Below are 17,490 nucleotides of genomic sequence, written 5' to 3' on the forward strand. Positions count from 1 at the left end.
TTTTAATCAAAATATATTCATAGCACTCCACCCACAAGGTCAGTGCTGTATTGTTAGGCTTTTCATAATAATTGATATGACATAGTGAGCCGTGCTGCACAATGCAGAAAATTCTGAGTGTCAAGAAAGAGTAATAGTCAAATCTCAGCTTTGCCGAGCCTTATTGTTTGCTTTGGCATTTAACATCAAGTGCCAAAGGACACACAAGGCTGCTGAGTCCTATTGATTGAACTAGGGTCAAGTCTCCTCCCCGTGAGTTTGCACATGAGCACCAGTTTATACGACAGTGACAATAAGACATTAATGAGAGAGAGGAGAAGAGAGATAAGGTTGGCGGAGCACAACAGCAAGAAGAAGAAAGGAGGAAAAGCAGAGCGGAGAGAAACATCTTTTGTTTTCTCATTTGCTTCATGTAACTGCTATTATGTTGGCAGCTATTGTGTCATGGTTATTGTTATGCCTTCTGTAGACGAGTGAGAGATATGGTTTCTAAAGCCTCTCTAGGCTCAAGACCGAGGGAAGTGATAAGAGTGAAGAGCCGTAATTTCACATTAAACAGGAATTATCAGCCGCAGAAGAACTTGTATTTGTAGACAGAGCGTAGCGAGGAAGTCTCTAAACCAGATAGAACTCTCAATAGACAGTTGTTTTAAAATGTAGAAAGGAAGCTATTAGACGACTTTGGAGTCTGATAGCTGTTTTTCCACCTGCCCCTCCTTCGCCATGAGGAAACGGTTTCCAAGACTGACACTCATCTGATTTGAGTCACATTGTTTGTCACGGGCATCAAGTGATAGGAATAAGAATCCATATAAAAAGCCATTAGTTTTCTATTACTGCCAAGCTGGATGGACAGGCACTCAGCGCTCAGCCGAATCACTGTGTTTAAAGTGTCAGGTTGGTTGAAAGAAGTCTACCTCTGTGGGGGCTCCCCTGCCACTTCCCTGGGGGCTGAGTGGCTGAAATGACCATAAAACTCTGTTGAGCTAGACAGCCTGTAATTTCAGCAGTGAGTGGCGCTTTGCCGAGGTATAATGGAAAGCCCGTGGAAGCCATGAAATTTGCTGCATCCCGGTGTTGGAACACCATTGTCTGAACACTCAGGACACCTCTCTAAACTTTAAATTACTGTTTTTAAGCCATCATTGTCTGAAAGAGCTCTGCATCTAAAAAGAAACACAGTGCTTGTTCAGTTTCTTTAATCTTCCGCGGTCTTTGCCATTCGAAAATCTGACGTTCACATTCTTTACTAGCATGAAAGTAAAAGACCTTTTGCCTGAGAGAAATAGAAAAATGGAAAATGTGGCTCTAGAGGTTGCTTTGTATAGGCACAATGGAGTTGTTCTTTCTCCCCTCGGTCTGTTGTATCTTTTCTATCATCTGTGGCATGATTTTGGGCACAAGTGCCGTCTTTCACTCAGAAGAGAAATGGATGAGAGAGGGCTTTGAGTGAGGCGGACAGCTGTGGAGAGGGATAGGTTTGTATTTGAGGCTTCTTTTTGGGTGTGAATTAACATTATGTGCCGTGTATCACTATTTGAGTGTGCGCGAGTTTGCGTGTGTGTGCATCCGTGTCAGCCTTTACGGCCACGGTAGAGCAACCATACGTCCCGTTTTCTGGAGCGTGGCTTTAGATGAGATGTTAGCAGCATGTCACATCGAGAGGCTCTCCGGGTGATTTGATAGGAGGGCGGATGGAGATGGAGTTGGAGTAATGAAGTGAGTCTGAGTGGGGTTTGCTGCTCGAGGCCTGAACCCATCACACCACACTGGCTGCATCTCTGCTGCGGTGAAAGACACACAGCGAGAGACACAGACAGGGAGACAGAGAGATTGCAACCTCATCACCCCACATTCCCCCTCAGCCAAATCTGTTTATCTCTGCTCTCCTTATTCACAGAGTTCAGACGCAGCATAACAGTTAGCACATTTGTCTTGAACTCATTGCCACAACAGAAGACTTCTCTCTCGGATTGTCCTGTATTCCGGCCACATGCATCTTCCTCTCTGTGTTTCCTAAATGACGATGTCCCTTTGCTGAAAGCAAGAGATTCAGTGCATACACATAAAGAAGCCGGTTGAGGCTCAATATCACAACAATGCATCTAATCTAATCCAATTATTTTAGAGCCGTATGAAAAATGTACAAAGTGATGAATAAATGATCAAGCAGCAACACCGTAGAACATGTAAGTGATGCAGCAGCGATGCATATTTAAAGACAAGGCAGTATGTAAATGTGTGTGACATTTACATTGCACCTGTTTAGGCTACTGTGGCATGCAGTGGTCTGCACAATCAGCACTTTGTTGTTGTTTTTTACTCAGTGCATGAATATAATACTGTAGATGCATCTGTCAAAGTTTCTCACTACAGTATAATTCAATGACGTGATAAGTAGGTAATGAATCATTTACAGTTTTGCTAAACAGCGATACGCGAATGTGAAAATATTTAACATATTTTGTCAAATACTGTTATACATTTATGTTATTCTGTGAGAAAATGTATGTTTAAAGGTACTATATCTGTAGCAGTTTACCGTAAGGTGATAATTATTAGACTGAGACATTGGGATAATTACATTTTCCTTTTGTGAACTGCTTTCTGTGGGAAGTCTCTTAGATTGTTTTAAGGAATGAAATCAGCAGAGGGAATATTGTTTGCATTGAAGGTGCATCCTTTTAAAACCTGGTCTACATGGGCAGCGCTGCAAGAGAATGAGCAAAAAAATGAGCTGAGAGCATGAGAATGACGAATGAAAAACCCAGTGAAAACATGTCTGACTCAAGTGTAGATAGGTTTTTAGAGCTTGGCAGAATAACACTGAAAAATTCACTGAAAGAAAAGCCTTCCTTTCCCCAGCGAAATGAAACAGAAACCATCCGACTGAAAAACGAGAAAAAACAAAAATGCTCTCTCAAAGAAATACCTGGACATTTTTTGGAAATATTGGCTTCATTGCAAGAGTTACACGAGAAGATCAATATCAGTCTCAAGTTTGTCTGTTAATAATATGAAAATACACCCAGGAAATAGTTAGCCTAGCTTAGCATAAAGACTGGAAATATGGGTGAGAGCTACCTTGACTGTGTCCAAAGCAAAGAAAAAAATCTGCAACACCAGCACGTCTGAAGCTCACTTAGCACAGTATATCAGAGAAAGGCTAGCTGTTTCCAGTTATCATGTAATGCTAAGCTAACCATCTCTTGGCTCCAGCTACATACAGTGCAGACATGATGGTGCTATTGATCTTTTTATAGCGTTCTGTGACAAAGCAAATAGTATTTCCTAAAATGCCGAACAATGCCTGTAATTGTGAGAAATAAGCAGTAAAAACACGACTGGCTTGAGATCAAGGCTGGCACTCTGGCTGCTAGCTGGATGGTGAGTCATTTCTTTATGCTAATTAAAATGTGTCACAATTAATCTGACAATGATGTATTGCTATTAAAAGTGCCCCCCATAATGCCCTTTAAAAAAAAACAGCATAACAAATGACTAAATAACAGACTGAAAAAAACAGGGGAAGGCTATCCGAGCAGCTATCAGAAATGAGTCGCGTCACCTGTTGTTTATGAGGTAGCAACTTGCCCAACAATTTGCAGCCAACTGAACACAAGCCAGAAAGCTCATTCAGATCGTATCCACACATATTTTAAACAGAGTTTTTTCTCCTCTGTGTTAGAAAAAAATCTATCCCCTCAACCTTCGTTTTACAAAATATTTCTGTACACATGAGAAAGCAAAAAGGATTCCAAACACTCAAACAAGCACGCAAGGTCAGTAGGGGGCGGTAAAGTCTGCGTCAACAATATGTCAAACACCAGAGAAGAAAATTCTGAGTATGCATAGTGAGCTCAATTTATTTAGATAAAATGGTCCAAAACCGTAGTTAAGTTTTAAACTTGTAATTAGACCCGCTAGTGCCAACAAAGAACTTAAATTGATGCTAATAAAACATAAACAAACCTGTAGCCCACCATTATTGATGTTGTTTCAGGCGCATATTTGTTCCACAAAATACTGCACCGCCGAGCGAATTGATTGCATCGCAAATGCTCTATTTAACATGCCCACACAGATACACAAAAACCAGAGGATCCGTATACATGTGGCCAAGGCCTCTGTCGAAAGCACTGAATAAACCTGTTTCTGTGTGTGTGTGTTTGTGTGTGCAAGCATGTTTGTGTGCGCATGCTGGTTTGTGTTCACTAAGGACAAGACAGCCTGAGGCACGTTATAGTACCTTTGAACTTAAGGCTGCAAAAAGTGGTCAGACCAAGACAGAGTGAATGACTCATGGCAGAGAGAGAGAACGAGATAGAGAGCAAGAGAGAGATAAATGTGCAATGGATTGTGATTCACTTAGTGGGCAGCTGTGATGTGAACAGTACAGACAGTGCAACTTTGCACACGCTACTCCCAATAAACCTACTTAAGTGGATTAGCAATGCCACCCTGGGGCCCTCCACAGACTTAAAGCTCTTATCACAAACACACACCGAAACAAAACATACTATTTTTATCAGTTCCTTTGGTTTGTGGGGAAAATGAGTTTGGGATACAGTCGAGATGTCCAGGATAAGCATGGAAGTAGGGGCCAAAAGAGGCATATGATATCGTTCTCATCCTCAAACAAATGCGCGACCGCTGGGTTTACGTTGCATGCCGTGAAGAGAGTGAATAACTTGTTGGCACCGAGGCGTAAGTGAGACCTCGTTGCTATTCAGGACACCTGTTGTAGCGGCTCGGAACCAGATGTTGCATATGCTTTACCAGTTTGATGTTGGTCACAATTGGCAGCCGCTGCAGAGTAAAAGTGGTGCCAAAAAATGTGTCCCTTTGCTTTGAATTTGCATATGTGTATGTATGTTCATCTGCCACGCGCTCATGACCGAGCCCCTGCCTCTCTTTCTCTGTCTGTGCTGTGATTCATGTTTGTTATGCAGGTCTAGGCTGGCTGATTACATTGTGAACTGCTGGGTCACTCCGCACGCAGTGAGCACCTGTCCCAACCAAGACAATCATCAAGCCTGCTTGGCCTCCTACGCAAGGCTCATCGGTCAGTACAGGCATGACTGTGGGTGACACTGTTTTGCAGTGGGAGTGTGTTTGTGTGTGTGAGAGAGAAAAGCAGGGGGTGAGACAGCGGGAGACACACATAAATGCACATTTACCTCCAAATACCACAATATTTTTCTCTAATTTCAGAGACATGGTGAGATAAAGAGTGATGGTTATAGACAGTGTGACAGCAGACTGCTCTACCTTCACTTTTATCATGAGGAGCAGGCAGAGGAGCGAGACTCTCATTTTGCTCCCTCCTGGCCTGATATCTCCCCCGGCACACTGGACATCAGTTCACTACAAGAAGTAATTAGGGAGTAGAGGCACAGAGAGAGAGTTTACTTAATTAAAACTCCTGATGACCATCTGTTTGCTCATAGTAAATGTTGCTCAAACAATGTGCACGGACCAGTACATGCACATTTTTCAATCCCAGCCAACATTTGATAGCAGAGCCTTGGTGATGTGGCAGCGGCATCACAGAGCTCACAAAGAGTTCCAAATGCAAATTCACATGAAATAACTTTTTTTTTCTCTGCATAGTGGTTTCTGAAGTGTTCATATTTCTGTATCAGTCACTGCTTCTCCACCGTGTGTCATAAATTGTGCGGTATGAAGTGATAATACGCCATGGCGCTTCCCGGATTTCTCTGGAAAATGCTACACAAAGTGCATCTAACACCCCTGACTCCAGCTGAAAGCACCGACACAGAGAGACATTTGAAAAGTAAAATGTTTTGCTATGGCGGTGCTATATTGGAACAGCACACACACTTCCTAAAGCACCTACTTTGCAAAATATTCATAACATAATGGCCCCTTTACAGTACATCTAAAATAAAGCATTACAGAATGCTTCACCTTCTCATAAACTCAAACAGTGCAAACCTATTCCTATGACTAACATCTTGTTGTCCATTTTATATACTATTTGCAATAAATGTAGTCCATTATTGTCCATTAGTGACCCATATGTAACTGTTTGTCCTAATGTGTGTATATGTATAATGTATGTGTGTTTTTGTCGGTGTTTGTGTGTGAATGCCCTCACAGGGACAGACATGACTCCCAACTATGTCGACAGCAGCTTCTCCAACTGGACTATCTCCCCATGGTGCACCTGTAAGGGCAGCGGAAACCAAGAAGAGGAATGTATGAACTTCCTGCGGTACTTCACCGATAACACATGCCTAAGTGAGCCATCCTGACACACGGAAACTCTGCATGAACCTGAAATGTGTTTTGTAACCGATAGGGATCCAGCAGTCATGTAATACTGATAAGAGCACAGGCTTGTGATGCGGTAGATGCTCTTGCTGCCATGTAAGAGCAGAGTGAGCCATGAACTTTGATCAAATGCAACTATGTCAGATTCTGCTTGTCAGTGTTGTCGAGCTCTCCGGTGAGATGACTGTGGTTGTGGAGCAGATGGTGGTGGAGGGACTGAATGTGGAAATAGCGCCGGATGGGGCTGGAGCCGTGGGGCTAGATGCTCTTCAGACATCCACATATTAAAATGTCAAAAGAAAATTTAATTAGTTTAAACTGTAATTAATTAATTCCACATCATTATTATTAGAAAATAATTAATGATAAGAGAAAATACAGTTGGAAGGATTACGTGAAAATATTTATGGATGGATGGATGGATGGAACATCTTGAAAATTTATCTGCCTCATAGTTTGATTTATCCATGAAGGAAAGATTTACCATTTATCCATGAACAACCCTTTTCCCGCTGATTAAGTTGGAATTAAATGTTCTTAGTTTCTCAGAAACTAGTCATTTCTTATCATTTCTCATCCCTCCTTTGGGCAAGATCTGCCCAGACTTTAATACAAAAGGAACCATTTGCATGTCATTTTCACATTCAATCTGTGCGAGTTAAAGGGCTTATCCCTTACGGAAGAAAAATGTCATGAAAAGGAACAGAAATGAAATAAGAGCAGAAGCTAAAATACATATCATCTGTACATCTAATGCATAACACACAGGGCGCAACGTGACAGAGTGGTTACCTCAAACATCCCTGTGCTTTTTACCCTGAGGAGTAAAATATAGCGAGCTCCTTCCTTGCTATGGCGGAGCGAGCAGTGTCATCAGTGCTACAAGACACCATTGCCTTTAACATGTTCCATTGTGTGGATAATGCTTTCAGACCATTTCAATAGATTGCTGGGGTACCGTTTTAGCTGAGTGTGCAGGATGAGGGATGAGGCTGGGAGCTGAGGAGGCGTCTTGAAAAATAACACAAAATGCTGCATCTCCTCTCTGCAGTCAAGGGGAACAGGCGATAAACTTCGACACACCAGAAAGGAATACACAGAAATACACTCACTAAACAGTACTATACACATATACATTTATATGTCCAGACAGATGATACTCCAGCTCGCTGTGACCCCCAACAACCACACAATCTTGCACCCATCTTTCTATTTTCACTGTTTCTGCAGAGTAAGTCCTTTTTTCAGCCTGTCCTCAACAGAAAAACATCATATAGGTCGTCGAGTGTGCAAGTAGGTTATTATGACCCATATTTCCATTTATTGCTAGGCTGCGACCTCTAGTGGCCGTAGTGTTATGGCGGGAGCAAGGAAGGAGGTCAGGTGATGTAGTATAAAGAGCAAGAAAGTCCAGATGTGGAGGAGGTGGGGTGGATGGATGGGCCAAACAAACACAGGACTTTCACCCAGGACACTGCTGTGTAAAACCCAAAGTTGAACTTATTTTATCTTATCTAATGCACTTGAGTTGTGCAGCATATGTAATAGTAATGTTTGCAAGCCAAGCCATCTTTTCCTAAACCTAACCAAGTAGATTTGATGCCTAAACCTAAGCAAACGTTCACCACATGACGGCGATGCTCCACCGTTGCTATCACAGGTACTCTTCATGGTCAGATATAGCGTGTTAGGACTCATTGGTAAGCGACCTATTTGGCCGTTTAGGTTTGAGGACGTGTTGCCTTTTTTACACTGACTGACAAACCAAAGCATGAAAATAAAAACCATGTTAGATAAATAATTTATTATCCACACACTCTCTCTCCCACTCTCGCCTTGCAAGATCAAGCAAAGGAATAGAAGAGGAGTTCCAATAGCTATTCAAATATGTGTGGAGGCCAACAGAAAACATTCCAGCTGACAGGATATTATAATTAGACTGCAAACATAGTCTGAACCCTGATTGCCCTCATCCCTCTGTCTCTGTTCCTCATGTTCTCTCCTCCCTTATCTCTGACTCCATCTGTCCCTGCAGGTAGGGCAATGCATGCTATGCCCAGGAGTTAAAGGAAAACTTATCCAGAGTCATTAAAAAATTGAATTGCTATTGGCAATGAGCTTAATCACGCGGTGGAACATTTGGGTGCAGTAAAACATCCTGTGTGGAGGCCCTCCAGCCAACTGGTTTGATTTATGACTTTATATCCTACATCTTACAGCATCTGTAGGGGCATAGCTAGCTATAGCCGACCCTGACAAACAGATGCGTAACATCACATGTCTCAGCAGTACTTCACTAGCTCTTTACTGCTAGCATTAAAGTTGTTAAGCTTCACTGGTGAGCTCTGTTCCTCTCTGTGCTTTTATTTTCCTGCAGCAGCCCAATTCACCAGTGTTGAACAGAATGAGAAACATGAAGGCTGCTTTTGTATTTAAGTGTGCAGGTGTATGTGTATGTGTGTGCCTTTGTGTGTGTTTTGCTGCACGGTATGTTTACTTGTGCGTGTTTGTGTGCATGTGTGTGTAGGTGGTCAGAGGATGCGACAGACAAATCCATGAGGCCATGCATCGGGAGCACTGAGGACAGAGTGTGCGTCCATCCGATTATGCATGTGTGTTCCACAACTATCCCATTTGTCCTGTGTGTGTGGTGGAAGGGAAATGCCATTTCTCCTTTGTTTGGGAATGTTTTGAATTTGATCAGTCACATAAATCTATTCAAAGTCATCTCTGCATACTGACCTTATAATGGAGGTGGTTGCCAAGCAATTACATGCCTTGCCTTCTCTCTGGCTGAACAAAGAGAAACAAGCCTCGTGTTTTAAACGGATGAGCAGTGAAAAGGTACTCAGCCCCTATTTTACCATATCTAGCTAAAAAGCTGACTGAACAGGGATTTATCACATTTTTGCAGAGGCACACACATGCACTTATACACAAAATTACTCACATGCATACAGTACATATGCAGGCATATAAACAAGTGCACATATGCTTTCACAGGCTTCTGTTCTCTGTTTGAGCTGATTGATTTGCTACTTTTAAAATATTCCATTTCTGAGTGTACAACTGCTGCCAAACAAATTGGGGTTCATCATCTCAAGTGCTACTATTTGGTCAGCTTGTTGCAATTTGAGAACGTCTGCAGCAAAATAAAAGTGCTTTTGTAATGAGCCGAGGACATGAACCAAAGTTGTTTGTATTTGATAAATGTGTCCATTGTATCTCAGCAGGATTCTTTATAGAAGGATAATTACTTGCTAAATTGATAGCATAAACATGTTAGACATTCAAAAATATTAAATATAAGGCAGTATTGGTATTTTGCGAGACAGTAATATGCTCCCCAGTGACAGATTTCACAAACAAACCTCTGATTGCTGTTTTTGATTAGTTTGGTGTGCAACTCTCAAGCTTACTGACAAAGCAGAAAGACTGGCTCTCCGTACTCCTTTTACTCCTTCCTTCCTCAATCCCACTCCACCCTCCCACCTTCCATCGGTTGCCAAAGATTGGGCAGGGGCCCAAGAAGTTGACTTAGAGCTGTCTGTCTGCTAGCTGGCTCCTTGCTGGGATGGCAGACAAAAACAAATGACTTTATATCTCTGTCCCTGCAGGAAATGCCATTCAGGCCTTTGGTTATGGGATCGACAACATGCACACCAAAAACGTGTCTGTCCCAGGCCCCTCAGCAACTACGAAGACAGGGTCGGACTGGTCGACAGGCACTTCAGAACCTCCCTTTGTCACCATCCCAAAGGTAATAGGTCTGCATTGATTGTTTCATTGTGTTAAATTCATATGTAAAATGTAATGCAAAGTCATTATTTACTGCCTCCTTGTCAATCCGGTAGGGTGATAATCCTGCAGTCTATCCTATCATATATAGGTCGCCTCATTTTGTGAAGTTTAAACAGAAATGATTTTTTTGTTGTTGCTGCAGCACAAATATATCCATATGTGCACAAATCCATATATTTTCAGTAGTTTTCAGCAACTTCTTTGCATAAATTTGTCAAAATGGACCTATTACAAGACGAACCACAAAAACACTCCTCCTCTCCGCTTCCATGAAAGGAGGATTTTGTGCAGACGCAAAATCATGAAGCTCAACACACCGCGCCATTCACATTCACATCACATTCAATCTCTATGCTTGTTAAAGCAATTGGCACATCAGAACAGACGCTTTATGATAAGACAGTTTATGCTACACCCAAGATGATGACATTTGGTTGAAATATTATATTTCTCTCTCACACAATGAAATAGTGGAAGAAATGGGAGGTGGGGGTTTTAATCTGGATTAGAGCTTCTAAAATACTGGCCCAGGGCCTGTTCTCTGCTGAATGCCGTCTACTCTGAAGACTGCAGTCAACTCGGCTGTAACAGAGTTCACCGTCTGGAGCAGAAAACACCACTCTCTGCTGTGCTACAAGAATGCACGTGTGTTTGTCTTTTAATAGAATTGTACTTAATTTTCTCTTCAAAGAAAATGTGAAAATGACAGAACCGTGCTGTCTGCCAAAGACTCCCTCCCTCCCTCTCCCTGTCTTTCTTGAACAGGACAGAAATATTTCACTGCACTTTCGGCCAATACATTTTTTTGCTTTTTTTCTGTTCTTTTTTTTTAATCTAGCCGTTGAGTTTGATTAGTTTTCACAATGAAATATTGTTCTGTTTTACAGATGTATTTTAGATGTGCCGTGCAGCCTTCTGGTGTAAGACTAATGATGGTTTTCACCTTTGCAGGAGACCTAGTTACCAAGCTTGGCTGTCTTAGACACTGTAGTATAAAACTGTACTTTGTAAAAGCCGCTGCAGCTGTTGATACTGCTGCTGCTGCTGCTGATGTTGTTAATGTCATTTTTCAGCGACTATTACAGATTTACACAAAATCCAAGCAGCGTGCAGTGTTTATGAATGCAAATTTGCATGCTGACTGAATGACTCCCATTAAGACATTTATTTTGAGTAATTCCAGGGGCTTTCGCAGCCATTAAATGGTCACACTGCACCCGAGTCATACAGTATTGTCCTTTACACAGAAATCCTCATTGTTGTGAAGACAGCAAATTAAAACCTTAAAAATGAGGAGAATTAATGAACAAGCGCCACCGATAACAATAACAGTGTATAATGTTTGGGAAAGGTGTTGGAGAGGGAGCACGCGGGAGGATGGCGGGAAGGGAATGGATGGTGGAATTGCTCTCTCCAAAGGTTCTGTGTATGTATGTCAGTATTGATGCACCGCTCTGTGCCTGTCTCACTGCAGCATGGTGTTTAATTTATTGTAAAAATGGTAATTAGGAAACAATAAGACGTGTGATTACTCAAGCAGGAAGTTTATAATTAGAGAGGGAGCTGGTAGGGACATTTTGGGCGGCCCTGCGTTCTCAGACAACTATGCCTGGCAATTAAAACTTGTCAAACTTCCCTGGCAGATAAATTGGGGGAGTGTTGTTATGGTATGAGTCCTCCTGGCGGAAGACTGACTGTCCAAGACTGCAAATCTTACGGGGGCCAGCGCGGAACCCGTAGTACCATGCACACACGTGCGTGCACACACGTGTACAAATAGTCCGGGTAACAGAATACATTGCGTTCGCGATGGGTGGACGGATGACAAACGACCTGTAATATGAATCACAGTTAGAGAGGAGTGAGTAGAGGAGAATCTGCGGTATGTGACTACGCCTGTTCATGTCAGTCATACTGCTCTTTTGTAGTGTATGGAGTATATAGAGCTAATTTAGATGCATAATTATTCAAAATGTCACAGCTTTAGCCCATGCTCAGTGAGTAAACATGTGGGCTGAAGCTTGGTCCTCGGAGCCTTGTAAGTCAGCTGGGTAGCCATCACAAGTCCTGCTTTGTTTACATGGAGAAAAACAACAGTTTTCCCACATATGAACACAGGTCCATGGAGTATGATGAAGGGAATTGTAAACTCCCAGTGCTGTCTTTGCTGTATTCCCAGGGTTGGTGTGAGTCCCGCAGATAAGATGGATGTTGTGTGTCTTATAATTGTAATCCTGATCTGAATTTTAATGCCCTCACTCAACATTTTCTTGAACAAGGAATTAAGTTGAAATGTTAATTTTTATTGGATTTCGAGTTTCATTTGTTTTTACACACACACACACACACACACACACAGCCTCATAACTAGGTAACTAGCTGAGGGGGATGCAGCTCTGTTGCACTGTAAATTATACAATGTGCTGATTGTCATGTCTGCATGTGTGGTTACCTGCTCAGTAACATGTGGGATGTGTTCTTATCAGCAGTTAAAATAAATGCTTGTGAATGTTTTCCATCCTCTCTCTGGCCGTATTAAAGCACGAGTAAATGATTGCGTTTTGACATTGTCTGTATTCCGTCACGGTGCGTGCATATGTATGCATGTGTTTGTGCCTTCAGCTGTGTGTTTATGTGTGTGAGTGCCTTCTCATGGGCCTGAGTGTATGTGAGGATATTGGCTGCAGCCAGAGATCTGGACTCATGTCAACAGGCTGCTGCCACACATCACTGCCCCTGCTAATTAATTGGCTTTTAGTCGTGGATGTGTTTGGTGCATTGTCAAGCTACCCATAGCTTCCCCCCACTCTTTTTGGCAACTGTCATTGACCATTTCTTTGTAGAGCATGCACAAGTATGCACAAGCCCATTGTGATAACTGCAGCCACATATTTTGGATACCCCTCCTTTCACTCCCTCACTCTCCCTCCTTCCATTTTTCCCTACAGGAAAAAAATATGCCTGTCGGGTTAATAAAATTCAACACTATTTTCCGTTTCATTATTTATTTTTTCGTTTATATGTTGCCTTGTTCTGGTGGAAGATGAAGTGCTGGTAGATAACATCTGAGTAGATGTTTTTTTCCGTGTACAGGGAAATGGACCAAAGTGCAATCTCTGCAAAGGTTACATTGGTGAAGATGAGTTGAGGGGATGGTGGTGGTGGTGATGGTGGTGGAGGAGGAGGAGGAGGAGGAGGAGGAGAAGAAAATGTTTCATGTTCCTTATGATGTGCCTCTGTATTGCTGTGCTGGACTGAAAATGGTGCCTCCGCAAATTGAGCGAGACTACTTTAACTTGGAGGCAAATGGTTATGCTTTGTGTTACAGGAATCCGAGAAAATTGAAAAAGTATTCAAAATGCTAACAATTTTATGGAAAAGCACATAATAAGGCCATTGTAGTATGGATACAACAGTGGAGCTCTGGGGGCCATAGAGTTTAATATCTGGACTGATGTGTTCCCACTGATTTCTGCCATTATGTGAGCGGTGGACTAAACTGCATGGCTTTCCCTCAGTTCGCATACTGTTCATAAGTTTATTTTCTCTTGTGCATAAGAATAAACGTTGTAGTGTTTTGACTGTGCACAGCCAAACTGCATACAAGGGGTCTTGCAAGTGTTCGGCCTCTACTTGCTGTAATTTATTCCTTATGAAATATTTAAAGAAATCCACAGCTGCTACTGGCTTCTTTAGTGTGTGTTTGGCTTCGTAGCATGTTTTTCTTGTAAATAAAGTCTGTAATGATAGCTTTAAAAACTGTTTAGAGACTTGCTGGCACAACCTAAAAGAGTTTTTTTTTTTTTAAAGGAAGAAAGTCCTCACAAGAAGCTTTCCTTTGTTGCCAACTTGTTTAAGAAGCAGAGAGCATACTAAGCAGCCGGAGCTTGAAATATACTTCACATATCAAAACATTTGGTGGATCAAACACTTAATGTTCGTGCCAAAGTGGGTCTGCCATGGATACATGTCATTTCTCACTCTTCCTCTGACTTTCTGACTCCTGTTTTCTCTTCTTCTCCTCAGCTCTGACCCTGTCCTGCCTCACCTCCCTCCTGTCTCCCCCTTCTCCTTTCCCTCATCAAATGCCAGAACAAGAAAGCAGCACGAGTGACTGAGTCATGTCTAACCTTCACACATCTCTCTCCCTCTGTGTGTCCTTCTATCTGCCCAGTATCCTGAACCACGAGACGGTGGCCTGGGCAAAACCCGGGGCCTGCCAGAGGATCACTCTGCCTGTCTGTGTGCCAACGTCTGGGCTCTGGTTCCCGGCCTGGCTTTGGCTCTGGTCCTGGCCCAGCACGCCTTATAGAAGCGCCAGGAGGAGAAAAAAAGAGGTCATCCACCCACAAGCTGATCCCAAAAGCAGAAGGTGTTATTTCTGAGACTGATATTAAGAAGGCTGAATCTCTGGGCAGTTGACATAAATGGCATTTGTGAGAGAAGAAAAAACAAAAAGAAGAAAAAGAAGTGGAAAAATATTGAAATTTTGCAATTGTGAATTTGTCGTTCATTTGATGTATTGTTAGGGCGGACCACAACTGTGATGAAGCACATAGCTTTAAAAAGGACCCGTGGCAGGAGAGGCCATGAAGGCCGATTTCTGGGAATGACTCTCCCTCTGACTGAGACACAAAAACCTGGAGGACTGAAGCCGATCATGTCAAAGACTCCTGCACATTTCTCACAGGGAGAGAGGGGATGAACAACATAATTAAAAGAAGACAGGATTGACAGTAAAGGAATTGTTGCAGAGAGAAAAGGAATGAGCAAGAGGTAAATGGGGTAGAGTGAGAGCGAGAGAGAGACATATTTCTGCTATCAGTCACACTTTTTTTGTCTTGAATTGGTTCTCGACTTAATCTTCTCTTGGATGAGCAGACCACAAATTTAGGGGCGGGGATGGGGGATGATTACATTCTGTCTCTTCAACACAAGTGTAAACTCTAAACTGTAAAGCCTACTCAGTGTTCTAAGTGTTGGTATAGTATCCGTGACCATAATCAATCTACCGTACAGCTCCTTCATTCGGGCGCTCCAGTAAACTTTTTCAGCAGGCTGCGGAAAGAACTAAAGACGACGACGTTACCAGTTAATGGTTCTTTGGTCATTTGAGATGTTGTTGTTGATGACTGTGGGTGTACGCCATAAGTCCACCTGCACATGTGTATATTTCTGTCTCTATGTATATAAACAACACTTTTCTTTCATTCAACCAAATGATATCTTCAGTACCTTGAATGGACATTACTGTACGCTAAGATGTCTCTGTATTGAGTATTGGTACTAATGGAAGGCCTTCATTATCTGCGTTTATATTTGTCTATAAAGGTTTGATCACAAAGAATGTATACAGGGATGAGATTAAACGAGCTCAAACTGCTTGGAAAGCCATAACCTGTGTGTGAGTATCGTACTGTGTTCGCTGAGTGTGCGTGGACAGTTATCACACTGTGTGTGTGTGTGTGTGTGTGTGTGTGTGTGCGCGCGTCCATGTTTACATGCAGGGGAAAAGTGGCTCGTGAGGAGCAGTTTAAATTGCCGGCGTGGGAGTTCACTCTGCCCCCTCAGAGAGCTGAGGTTATGATGCATGGTGTAATTAACGGCAGGGTTTTTTAGAGGAGGGACAGCCACCCCGTTTGGAGAGTGCCTGTGACCCTGCCTTTTTATGCTATTGTTCCTCTTTTCATAGAATACTGTACCATATTGTAGAAATTCAAAAATGTCCTCAAGCTACGTACATATACTGCATGACCATCTCGATTTACCCCCCAAAAATATGTGAGTCAAGTTTTGTTCACAATTTATATAAAGCTGCCTTCAAAAGGAAAGGAATAGTTCATTCTTTCTTGCTGAGAGTTAGATGAGAAGACTGATACCCATACATGCAAACATCGCATAAAGACTAGAAACAGCAAGCTTGGCTGTGTCCAAAGTTCAAAATCTTGCAACCAGAACCTCCAAAACTGACCAATTAACAGGCAATATCTTGCTGTGTTTAGTCTGTACAAATACTTAAGTGTAAAATTTATGCCTTGTTATGTGCCAGGCTAAACGTAGCCTGTTTCCATTCTTTGTGCTAAGCTAACCGGCCACTGGCTGCATATTGACTGCACAGACATGAGAGTGCTGTCAATCCTCCTCCTACATTTTTGCAAGAAAGCAGCTGTTTTGTACCAACTTTGGACAAAAACGTACTTATTAAAGGATCATTTCAATCCAATTCACTACTCTCAATACTCACAGGACATTGACAAAGTGATTTGTTGTGATTACTCATCATGTCCACACTGGCCACTGATGTTATTCATTCCTACTGTGACTCCACTGTGAGAAACCGGGGGAAAAACACAGACCTTGCTCCATTGTGAAGTTCAGTTAATGCTAAAATCGGCAGAAACTTCAGCAGTTAGCTGAAGTTATTCCCTTTGTGTGTTACAATCCCTCCTCAGCAGCTCAACAAGTAAACACAGCCACAACACAAAAACACAGAGAGGGGAATTTGTACTCTCAAGACTCGAAGTTTGGAATGTACTCCCTTGATTTTTCCCCAGAACAGGGGCTGAGGATTGTGTTTCTTATGTTGGAGTTAGGCTGCAAAGAGATCTGTTCATGGGCAGCGTGGACAGCAACCAATAACCTTTTCCATGGCCCTGAGAGCACAATGCAGTTTAAGAAAAGACATGCAAACAGACGAAAACCAAGCAAATAAAAAAAAACATCTTCACCAGTATGAAAACAAATATACATATAAATGTGAGAAAACACAACCAAATATAAAAACTCTGCAAGTAGCACAGCTGACAACAGAAACCGTTTCCAGGGGACGCTAACGAGTGATGCACACGGGCTTGTTGTTTGTGACTCATACGTTTTTGAAGTCGGCTATCTGTAAGTATGTGGAAAATGAGCTAAAATGTATGTTTTTACTGGTGAGACAACAAGCGTGTCCCAGCTGTCTTCACCACTTTTTAGTTTCCACAGTCATCTGTGCTGTTTGCAGTGTTTCTGTGGTTGGTTGTGTTTTCTCACTGTCCTGCATTCTTTCTAAATGTGGCACGTGTCAACAGCTTAATGAAGAAGTTTTCTTAGTTTGCTTGTGTTTTGTGTTTCTTTCAGTTGCCATAATACGTGCATGTGAGTGTTATATTAAAAATCGTAGCCTATCCTTTAAAACCAGAGTGGCTGACCTACGTACATATGTTTTATATATATGTATTCTGTATTGTAGTATATTTGGAAATAAGAACAGGCATACTGAATAATATTGGATCTTTATTTTAGACAATGGACCTCTCTATTAATACACTAAGAATATTATTTTATCCATGATGTAAAGCTTTTGTTTTGAAATTCCACGTACGTCCTCTGACATGTGCTAAAAACTTCCAC

At 42.1% G+C, this 17,490-nt stretch overlaps 1 protein-coding gene across 1 annotated transcript in view; it reads left to right on the forward strand.

The window, feature by feature from the left end:
• LOC121607111 (GDNF family receptor alpha-2-like) overlaps nt 1–15,492 on the forward strand; it is a 44,918-nt gene extending 29,426 nt beyond the window's left edge. Inside the window, exons 5-8 of the mRNA XM_041937796.1 lie at nt 4,953–5,065; nt 6,124–6,264; nt 9,915–10,057; nt 14,273–15,492. Coding sequence (XP_041793730.1) covers nt 4,953–5,065; nt 6,124–6,264; nt 9,915–10,057; nt 14,273–14,410 — 535 coding nt within the window. The 3' untranslated portion in view covers nt 14,411–15,492. The remainder of the gene's footprint in view (nt 1–4,952; nt 5,066–6,123; nt 6,265–9,914; nt 10,058–14,272) is intronic.
• Nucleotides 15,493–17,490: the final 1,998 nt, after the last annotated feature.

Source organism: Chelmon rostratus, chromosome 5 (assembly GCF_017976325.1).
Source record: "Chelmon rostratus isolate fCheRos1 chromosome 5, fCheRos1.pri, whole genome shotgun sequence".
Lineage (NCBI taxonomy): Eukaryota > Metazoa > Chordata > Actinopteri > Chaetodontiformes > Chaetodontidae > Chelmon > Chelmon rostratus.